The sequence below is a fragment of the Lacerta agilis genome, chromosome 9 (genome assembly GCF_009819535.1).
Source record: "Lacerta agilis isolate rLacAgi1 chromosome 9, rLacAgi1.pri, whole genome shotgun sequence".
NCBI lineage: Eukaryota > Metazoa > Chordata > Lepidosauria > Squamata > Lacertidae > Lacerta > Lacerta agilis.
In genome coordinates, this window is record NC_046320.1 from 16,574,712 (window position 1) to 16,586,391 (window position 11,680).

The window sequence follows — 11,680 nt, forward strand, 5'->3', positions numbered from 1 at the left end:
GAGTGTATGGAATAGGATGTCCCAATTTTCACTGGAGAAATGTTGGAGGGTGTGGAGTTACCCGACCCCCGATCCGTCTGAAGGCAATCCTGTATAGGGAAGTGTTTTTTTTTAATGCTTAATGTTTTATTATGTTTTAACATATGTTGGAAGCTGCCCAGAGTGGCTGGGGCAAACCAGTCAGATGGGGGTGGGGTAAAATTATAATTATAATTAAATAGGACACCCCTATTTTCATGGGAGAAATGTTGGAGGGAATGTTATTGGTATACAGAATTGCAGCCCAAGATTGGCAAGGTTCAGACATTATGTACATTAAGGAATTGTGAAGAAGACATCCTGAACAATGGAAAACAGTGCAGATTTCTCACCAGTCAAATGCTTTATCTTTGCCTTTAAAATATGTTAGATGCCAGGGTGATATCCCATTAAAGGTTGCACATTGTGGGCAGATTGTGCCCGTCTCTGGGGTGACAGTGGTAGACACAAGTTCACTCCTCACTGCTCTGGAAGATTTCTTCATCTTCAGTCTTGACATCCACAGAAGCATCAGTTTCTTGAACAGGGGAAGCTTGATATGAATTACGAAAAGCCCGCAAGAAGGCCTTGATGACATCGCTGAGTTCTAGGCTCTGAATGACGGGTTCCTTTTGAGCCTCATAATCCTCTAAGGTGCAGTTTTCACTCAGCTGCTTGCAGATGAACACCAATATATGCTCCTCTGCGCCTTTGACTTTTGCTTTGTCCTCCTTGAGGTGGAGATCTGTGTTCCAAGTGCTGTTGCTAGGTCGAACATTTAGCGAGACGATAGCCCAGGTTTGGTTCCTCACAGCGACCTGCATAATCTTTTTCAGTGAAAATGAAGAATGTAAGTTAACCAGCGACGTGTCTGATGGGTTAGTAACAGTTGCCCGAATGTTGGTCTGGGAAATCAAAATATAAATTGTTTTATAGGACATCTGTGATCAGCATTGCACTGCCCAACCCAAAACCTACTATGCCTGACAACCCACCTTGTCTTAGAAGTTCTGGGCAAGCAGTGAAAACACGGTTGGCAGTTTCTCTTTGACTTGGTCTTTCACAAGTTCATAAATAATAAAAATATATATTCATACAGCACCTTTCAAAGAACTCCTCATATGCTCTCACAGATCCTTACAAAATTGTCCAAGACACACCAGTACTATTTATACCCATATTATAGCTGGAGGCGGGATAGTGGTCAAGGTTGAAACATAGTCACTTGCCTCAGAGTCTTTCCTAGTGAATTTTGAACGGGTAACTGCCCAGCTCATTCTCCCCATATGAACTGATCATCGTCTGAGGCCCTTCTTTGTGTGCCTCCTCCATGAGAGGTCCAGACAGTGGCAACACAATAACGGGCCTTTTCTGCGGTGACTCCCCATTTGTGGAAAGCTCTCCCCAGGAAGGCTCGCCAGGCACCTTTGTTACATACATTTAGGTGTCAGGTGACAATGTTTCTCTATAACCAGGCTTTTTGCTGATTAAACAAAATATGGCTTTTTAAATGTGTTTGTGGGAGGCGGGGCTATTGGTTTGTTTTTGTGTTATGTATTTTGTGTCAGATTTTTAGGTTGCAAACTACCCGTGATCTTCAGATTTGGGGTGGTATGCAAATTTAATAAATATAATAATAATAATAATAATAATAATAATAATAATAATAATAATGCTTCCTCACTCTATATTACACAAGCTGTGGTGCCTCAGACACTCTTGTGCTGCAAGGCACACAGGAAGAAAGGTAGCTATGTTGGCCCTTCAGAAAAATTCCAAAATCACCAGTAGAGCAATACTTTTATTAGGATCATCCAAAAGCTCACAAGATACTGAGCAGTAGTTAAGCAAGCACTGCTGAAGAGTTCTGGAGAACCTGAGAGTATGCTTACTACTATGTTGGACGCTGTCCTACTGTGGAGTTTGGAACTTTCCTGTAATACATCTCTTTAATGAACGCACTCCTCTGTTTTCTGAATGGTGTGCCCCACATTTATTTTTGAAGTATTTGGTTGCGGGAAATTAATGTCCTGTGATGCCAAGAGTTCAGCACTGCATGATCTCTGCTTTCCATTTTTGTGCAAGCAAAGTTCTTGCTCTCCAGCTAAGTTGCTGTGTATTGAAAGAAAGACAAGCATGGAATTGTCCACTGTGTGTGAGAGAGCTCATCGCGTACAGAAGCAGCCTCCAAGTAAAGATTTTAATGACAACTGTGGAGTTACTTCTGCTCTCTCCCCACTAGTAGGTGAGTGGTGTTTACAGCGCTGACCATCTGTTCAAAGGGTGAAGAGAAGTTTCTCACACACAGCAGTGGGAATACAGCTTTCTGCTGCTTGTGATGGTCTCTAGAGCTGGTCTAATGGCTGAAACACATGAATTTGGGTTTATAACAATCTACTGTTATCTATTTCCCCCCTGATTAATTCTGCAAAGAAAAGAAGCCAAAATGGTGTTCTGTATTTTTCTTACTTTAATGCACTGCCATGCGATCGAACTAGATGCGAAGAATAACAGATATGTGCTTCTTTTCATGTGTATACTCTGTGTACATATAAAGGGATGGACATGTGTGTGTCTAACAGAAGTACACAGGAGAAGAACACCAAACCTCTCCTCCCTTTCCTATCCTCTCTGGTTCATTGCTCCAAGCATTTATCTCTATTCTCTGATAACTTCGGGCACTGGAATTAAGATGAGAGAAAAGTTCTTGGAGCAATGGATTGAGGAGAGGGATAGTGCAAGAGGGGTGAGGTGTCCATATCCCTCTCCATAGCTCAGTGGTACAGCATGTACTTTCCATGCTCTGATCATCCTAGGTTTCATTCCTAGCATCTCAGGGGTAGCACCTACTTGGTGTCCTCCAGATGTTTTCAACTACAGCTCACACCAGCCCCACCTAGCATAGCCAGTGGTCAGGGATGATGGGAATTGTAGCCCAAAATATCTGGAAGAGACAAGGTTGGGGAAAGCTGGTGTGGATAATACTGTACTAGAAGGATCGGTGAACTCACTCAGTATAAGACAGATTCTGTGTTCCTCTCCCACTCTCTTTTAGCGTTAAATTAAAATGACAAATCTCTGTTTTAGGTGTGAATGAGCGGAATGCCTAAATAGTGGCCCCGTTACATTTAGTTTGGCCATCATATGGATGAACAAATGCAGGGAAGAGATCTAAAGTATTCGTTTGAGTTCATTTGGATGCTAGGGACAAATATCACATTGGGACCTTCCCAGAGCATCTGACAGCCGCTGCTACACTAGATGAGTTTTCAGTATGATCCAGAAAGGCAGTTGGCACGTTCTTGCAAGAGAAAAGAAAAGGAAAACTACCCACCATGCCATAATTGGGAGCGATTTCTTTGACTAGTTTGGCTAAAAGCTCCGCTTCATCAAATTCAATGGTTAGGACGGTTGGTTCAGATGTGATGATGGGCCTTGCAAATTCCGCATCGGGAGCCATTTGTTGAAATGTTGTGACCATCTTAGTTTTGCCCATTGTGATGGTTAATTTCGTGCTGAAGAGCAGGATGCAAGCCATGATGGTGATGCAGAAAACGAGGATAAGCCCAGCCAACAATGCAAATATCATAGAAAGGAGAGCATTCAAGATGTTCATGTTTGGAGAGTTTTCTGGCACGGCACGGCATGACCTTCAGATTGTTAGCATGACTGTCATTTTGGTAGTTTCTCCTTCTGTGCTGGGCCAGGGTCATCTGTAATCAAATGACACCAAGCCTAGCTAGAACTTGGTTATCTGGGCAACGGTGCTACATCACAATGGGTGAGGTAAGCAATTGTAACAGCACACAAAGGACCCTCGGCCTGCCAGTTTTCTCAAGATTGGCATTTTGCAGATAGAATAGCATGCTATTTCAGTTCTAGCTGCCCTCTGTAGGAAGCAAGGAAGGTGTGATCAGATCATTATGGGGAAATGGCTCACTTTAGTTCTTTAGCAAACCTTTCCAGTTGGGATGACAGTAAGTTTACATTCCAGAAAGAGCTTTTCCTTTGTTCAGTGAAAAAACACTATAGAACTGGAGCCATTCTTGGTATAATTCTGTAGGGTGCGAGCTATCATTAAGGTGTCATTATGCCTTTTACTTTGGATGGGCATAAGACACACAACCCTATAGTAAAGAACATAAGATTATATGTGTTCTATGACACCGTATTTACCTCTTAATTACATATCAGGAACATTTACTGATTCGTATAACTAATAAGGATAAACATCTAATTGAAAGGTAATGTCTGCTATGTGTGCAACATATGGGAATGAAAACAATGTCATAAGGTGGATGAACAGCTAGGGGAAAGCTATATTTCACAGGAGACATGAGGTTCCTGCCAAAACATGTGACACAACCATCACACTCTCTCCACCACCAATCTACTTCATACTGTAGGTTGAAAGGATGTTACAATGAAGGCAATAATATTACCAAGAAACCAGATTCAGGACTTGATGCAGAACTGGGGGGGGGGGGACATTTCAAAATAACATTTGCAGTAATTATGGAAAGCTTTGCTCATTTTATGTGCAATTTGTTGAGATCTGATTCATTTTCTGTTTCTTTCATTAGCATTCCATTTGTCCTGGTATCCACATCCATTTTGATGGGTTGTGTCTCCCTCCCAGTTCTTTACTATATTTTGCTTCCTTCTGGGGCAGTGGCAGCAGTAGAACAACAGCTGAAGCCCCTCCTAAAGGTAGCCGTTTTCTCCCCCCCCCCCCGAGTGTCTCCTAATTCTCAGGTATTGGAGAAACATGGCTGCCATAAAACAGCAGTCTCCCCTGACAACTGTCATTTCCCCCTGAAATGAACTGGAAGGGACTCCCAGCTAAGACCAATTTCCCCACATTTCTTTCAGGACAAATGGGTTCTGTTCTGTTAAATCTTCCATTTTTTGTGTCTGAAAAGAATGCACAGCCCTCGTTTTCAGAGGCAGCCACATATTTCTGCACCTAGCATGTAAGAGAGAAGAGACAATGAACACAAAACATCAGATCCTACGGATGGATGCCTCTGCAGCATCACATAACTATTTTCTGCTTCAAACTGCCTATTGGTCTGTTTTGGTTGTTACTTGCATGCACTGTGAGGGAAGGAGAACCTGGGTCTATGGAGAGTAAATAGGTGATTGTAAGCTTTAACAAACACGCAATACTTTAATTGGTGTCACTCCGGCCACACACTTAACAGGCTGTTCAGTTTTTCAGCAATCTGCTGCAAATTTTCAATGAAAATCTATAGGCTAGAAGAAAGAAAGAAAAAGATTTACTCTGTTTGTCATTGAGATACATACACAGACCACACATGGTCAGCTCTACCAATGGGTGGACCAGTCAGCTGCTTGATAGCTCAGTTGGTAGAGCATGAGACCCTTTCTCATGATCTATGATTCTGGATGACCCATAGAATTGTAGAGTTGGAAGGGACTCTGGGGCTCATTTAGTCCAACTCCCTGCAATGCAGGAATACCCAGCTGTCCTGTACGGGGATCAAACTTGCAAACTTGGCATTATCAGCACCATGCTCCAATCAACTGAGCTATCTAGGCTTAGCTGAATGTTGCTGAACCTGGTGATGGGTTTTCTTACCCTGTCCTACTTAGGGTGTCAAACACTCTTGAAAACACAGCATTATAGCAGTGACTTGTGCTAATAAAATTTTATGTACAGTGGCTTAGATATTAACAAACAGAAACACTATGCCAGCAAAAAAAGGACGAAATAGAACCCTTTTATGGTGTCTCTCTGGCCCTCATAGATATTCCTTTTCTCTGTAAGATTCTAACTTTCCTTAAAAAGTGAATCTTGCTTGCAGTGCATATTTTAATGACAGCCACATCTATGAACGAAACCAAGAGCCATTGCTTTCACACCACTTTCCATTTGTTAATTCTCTTGCAAAAAAAGGAAGATAAAGCCACCAAACCAAGAAGAAAATGTTATATATCCAAGGACTTATGAATCATGAGCACAAGTAATGCTATTTGCCTTGGGCTTGTCATTATGTTGTATGGCTATGAGCATTGTTGACCCACTCCTTGTATTGATGTTGCCATTTGATAAGTTATTTCCAGTAGAAAGCTCTTGGAATTTATGTTGACTATTTAGTGTGGTTCTGGCTTCACTTTTGGGGGGAAAGTCTATATTCCATCTGTGTCCAAGTGAGTAATGGGAAAGCCGAACAAGTCAAAGGAGGTCATGAACACGTACGTAGATCAATTGTCAAGCAGTGGATTACATATCTAGTGATCTGGCAAAGTTCCAGCTTTATAGATTCAGCTGCTCCATTTTGGCAATGCTGGAGTCATCAATCTATAACATCAGGTATATAGTGTTTTAGGGGAGAAATTCTGCACAGCAGCCTGTTAGTCTGTAGTGCACACAAGAGACACATTTAAAAATACAACATAAAATAATTGTGAATAAAAAAGAAGGAATATATAAGTTTGGAGAATCACACTCAGCTTTATACTAACCAAATAGCACAATTTTACTGAGCATAGATGGTTCTTTATACATATGTTATCGTTGTGCCTTGATCCTGGATTTTCATATCTTTCAAATTAGTTTATTCAAAACAGAGAAACGGTCACTTTGGGGGCTTAACTAACTCTACAAAAACACACAGCAGTCATATTTAGCCTTTTAACCCCAAATCCCTGGAGCAAATCCTTAGGTAACAGCTTTGCATATTGACACTTATCTAATCAGCTGACCATGGCTCCTTAATGTAACGGGACCATTTTAATAGTACAGCTGCCATAAAGCTCATGGTTATATGTATCTCTCTAACATGGAAATAGCAAACCGATGAGCCCAGTGACTGGAGAGGGAACAGAGGAAGGAATAGTATTTTGCCATAGTATTACCTATACTAAAAGTGGACATATCTGACTTTTTATTCCATTTCTCATTTTTCAAATCTAAAATTTAATTTCAAATCTTAAATTGAGTTTCCCACATTTCTGCAGTAACTTCCATTTTAATATATATACACACACACACTGCATATTCGACATCATTTTTGAGTGAATTCCTCTTAAACATGTTTTTGTATGCAGTATTGACTAATTTCTGCAAGCAGATTTCCCCTAATGTAAAGCATTTTTGTATGCCATTTTGACATCTATATGCATTTTATGTACATTTCCCCGTAATATATGCATTTCTGCACACATTTGTCGGTTGGGAACTGCACAGCAAAATTCAGAGAGGTGCAAATAGAGCTATGTTTCAGTTCATGCATTGGGTTGGGAAGTGTGATTTAGGTGGTTTCTCAGATAACGGAAACAAAATTTGATTATTTTTTTCCCCCCAGCCACTAATCGAAGCCAAACTTTTCTGGGAAAAACAATTTAATTTGAAATTTCATGGGATGGACACACAATGTGACAAGCCTTAATGTTTTCAGTTAGTCTCTGCGTTTGGTACAGGCAGGTACAGTATAGTGTGTTTGGGTTCTACTTTGGGATGGAGAAGCCATGCAAGGAAATGCGTGTACAAGCAATCCCTGCATTTGCTGCCTGCACAATGCTACATTGTTAGTGTCCCTTCCTTGTTTTTCTTCAGGTCAGTAGCAGCTGGCAGAGTCGCAATGTTCTCCCAGGTAAACCACAGTGCTTCTGGTGGTGAGAGATCAGGTCAGCAACCTTGCGCCGCTGACCATTATTGCTTCTAGTCTTCAGCTACCCTACTTCCTCAGGTCAAGAGACTCCCGGGAACCAAACACATGCACACTATAGTTCAGGGCCCTTACACTTCAGTGATGGTGCAGAAGGTGCACAGTTCAAGCACTGCACATGCACAGCTAATAAAGCTCCTCCTCCTGTTCACATTTACTTTTTAGAAAAGTAAATATGGCAACTAGTTCAGGTGCCTGGCTTATATACACACACACACACACACACACTGCTGGCAACTCCTACAGCGGTAAAAGGGAAAACAAGAGACAACCAGGGAATTTCTCCAGCCATGTAAAGAAGAAGCCGTACTACCAGCTATGACATCGTCACAGCATAAGGAAAGCCACAAAGCATGAACAACCAGAATCATCTTGCTTGGAAAGACTAGAGCCAAAATGGCCACACACAAAAACTACAAGCCAAAACCTAGAACAGCTAAGCGGACAAGCAAAATATTCAAAACCCCAAGTGCAAATGAAAGTATTTAAAAAGTGAAATAAATGGTGTCATATTATGGATTCCAGCCCTTAAAAAGCGAGATAAAAGGTGTCGTATTATGGATCCCAGTCCTCAAAGTACCTGCCTTATAGACTAGTTTAGAATTGCAAATGGGACATAAATTCTTCATAGTGTGTTCGCCGCTCCTGTGGGTTTTATCTAGAGCCTGCCAAGCATACAACCAGTGTAACATTTTGAGACAAACATTAATTTGAAATTTCATGCAACGGGCAGCATGTGACACCCTGAATGCATCCTTCTGAACTAAGCAGCTTTTGTCTTGGTAAGCAATAACCAAACTACTTGGGGTTCTCCTCCAGCCACCCCACCCCCTGCAAGGGCAGCTAAATGGCATCTTAATTATTAACTAAAAAATAACCACACCATTAATTTTTATTATTTCCACAGCTTTCTCTACCACTATTAAAAAATCATTAGATTCCATTATTTATGGCTTATTTAATTATTTGTTTAATGAGTTGTTATTGATTCATTCTTACAGTTTTCAACTCTGCAGAGTGCTTGGAGATTCCTTATCTCTTGTGAGAAGAATGTGAGAGGCGCCCCATCAAAGCTCCATCTAGTCCTGTTTCCCACAGCAGTCAACCAGTGGCTTACGAGAAGCATGCAAATAGGACATGAGGGCGATAGCTTTTCCTCTCCTTGTTCACTAGTGACTGGTATTCTGAGGCAATCCTTCCTCTGATTCCCAGTGCTCCCCCACCCCAACAAGCCTGAGAAAGAGCCTAAGCAGAGAGAAACTGGCTTTGGGCACATTCACGCCCAACACATTTAAAGCACTATTCTACCACTGCGGGTGGCGCTGTGGTCTAAACCACAGAGCCAAGGGCCTGCTGATCGGAAGGGTCGGCAGTTTGAATCCCCGCGACGGGGTGAGCTCCCATTGTTCGGTCCCAGCTCCTGCTCACCTAAGCAGTTCAAAAGCACGTCAAGTGCAAGTAGATAAATAGGTACCACTCTGATGGGAAGGTAAACGGCGTTTCTGTGCGCTGCTCTGGCTTGCCAGAAACGGCTTAGTCATGCTGGCCACATGACCCAGAAGCTGTACGCCAGCTCCCTCGGCCTATAGAGCGAGATGAGAACGCAACCCCAGAGTTGTCTGCGACTGGACCCTAACGTTCAGTGGTACCTTTACCTTTACCTTACCACTACAAAGAATCAAGGCTTTCCCCCAAAGATTTATGGGAGCTGCAGTTTGTTAAGGGTGCTGAGATTTTTTAGGAAGCCCCTATTCCTCTCACAGAGCTACGATCAGGGCTTTCACCACCCTGGCTGGAACTCAGTTCTGGCACCTCTCAGGTAGGCGCCATTGCCATTATAAGAGAACAAGGGAGGCGTTCATGGTGAGTTCTGGCACCTCTTTTTCTAGAAAAATAGCACTGACTACAATTCTCAGAAGGGACCCAGGTGGCGCTGTGGGTTAAACCACAGAGCCTAGGGCTTGCTGATCAGAAGGTTGGCGGTTCGAATTCCTGCCACGGGGTGAGCTCCCGTTGCTCGGTCCCAGCTCCTGCCCACCTAGCAGTTCAAAAGCACGTCAAAGTGCAAGTAGATAAATAGGGACCGCTCCAGCGGGAAGGTAAACGGCGTTTCCGTGCGCTGCCCTGGTTCGCCAGAAGCGGCTTTGTCATGCTGGCCACATGACCCGGAAGCTGTCTGCGGACAAACGCCGGCTCCCTCGGCCTATAGAGCGAGATGAGCACCGCAACCCCAGAGTCGGACACGACTGGACCTGATGGTCAGGGGTCCCTTTACCTTTACCTTTACAATTCTCAGAGTGGTTTAACAATCAATCCCTCTTCACAGGGAACTCTGGGGATTGTAGCTATAGACATATATTGGATCAGAGCAGTGTCTCATCTAGTGCAGTATTCTCTCCCCCAGGGAAGTGCTCTCTCTCTCTCTCTCTCTCACACACACACACACACACAGAGCAAGATGGAGATAGCCTTTGTTTACTCCCAGCTTCTGGTAATTGGAGCTTTATTGCTTCTGAATATTGGGACTTCCATTTAGCCCTCATGTTCGTTGTTGTTGTTGTTCAGTCGTTCAGTCGTGTCCGACTCTTCGTGACCCCATGGACCAGAGCACGCCAGGCATGCCTATCCTTCACTGCCTCTCGTAGTTTGGCCAAACTCATGTTAGTAGCTTCGAGAACACTGTCCCTCATGACTAGCAGCTAATGCTAAATCTATTTTTCATGAATCATCTGTCATTGAAGTTAAACACCATTCTCAGGGCTTTTATACCCCCCCCCCCCCGGGAGAATTCACTGGAACTCAATTCTGGGACTCTCAGGTAGGCGCCATTGTCATCCTAAGAGAATAAAGAAAAAGAGGAAAATAGCACTGACCATTATTATGTTTCCAGTCATGAATTTCATGTTGAGTGTAAGTTGTGTTAAATAAAACCTACAGTATTGTCCTTATCTGTCCCAAACCTATTGCCAATCAATTTCACCCAACAACTCCACGTTCTAGAATTAATTGATTGATTGATTTTTTTTTTTATTGTGAGAAAAATTACAAGCACCCAACCTCATCATGAAACTTCGTACTCCTAGGAATAGATGGGATCTTGGTTTTAAGAAAGGAAGACAAATAGCACTGAAGAGATCGCAGCCTCATGGCTTCCATTCACTGCATTTTCAAATGTAGATACTAACATTGACTGAGTTGCCTAATACAGGTGGTTATTTGGGTTAGCAAAAGACTGGGACTGCAAAATGCTCGACTCCCTTAATGCACTGTATAAATGATATATATCATTTGTGTAAGTGGCATATATTCTTCTAATGGCTGATATTAGAGTTTATTGGTGGATAACATGGGAATGGAAATCTTCAAATGCTCAGTTTTCTGAAATAATAGCAAAGACTTAGCCGACAGTGTGTTAAATCATAGACTGTTGCTCTCCTTAAAAACAAAGCACACGTTTAAGATTCATATTAATGCTATGAAGCAAAGAATCCACATAGCCGCGTAGTTCTATTTGCTGCAAATTCACCTTGAACCATTAAGCAACCAAACTTGTGTATACAGATAGGGATGACTAAGACTGAAATCATGACCAGAGATTATGATGCAGGGTTTTTTTTTGGGGGGGGGGGGGGTTAGTTTTGGTTTTGCAGGGAGAACCAGCAACTGGAAGTTAGGTATACATAGGTAAAGGAAGGGGTGAAGCACCTCACTTCACCAACCACTTCTCCCCTACAAATGCCCTCCATCCTCAACACAGTGGCATAGCGTGGGTTGCCAGTGCCCGGGCCATGTTAAGGAGAGGGTGGGGAATGGATGGAGTATGCATGTGCATTCAACTACCTAACAGCTACCGTGTCACCCAGGAGATGGCAGTCGCAGAGATAAGAAAAGAAGAGTCATTACATTGTCTAGAGAGGTCACTTCCTGGTTCATTTGGAGAAGCTGCTTTCAACGGAGCCCAGCAACGG

The 11,680-nt window shown here is 42.7% G+C and overlaps 1 protein-coding gene across 1 annotated transcript; it reads right to left on the bottom strand.

Moving 5' to 3' along the window:
• Window positions 1–367: 367 nt before the first annotated feature.
• On the bottom strand, window positions 368–3,759 carry LOC117052981. Its single transcript, XM_033160420.1, has 2 exons — window positions 3,353–3,759; window positions 368–845 (listed from the first exon to the last, which is right to left on the bottom strand). The coding sequence occupies exons 1-2, from the start codon at window positions 3,632–3,634 to the stop codon at window positions 492–494; spliced, it is 636 nt and encodes a 211-aa protein (XP_033016311.1). The 5' UTR covers window positions 3,635–3,759; the 3' UTR covers window positions 368–491.
• Window positions 3,760–11,680: the final 7,921 nt, after the last annotated feature.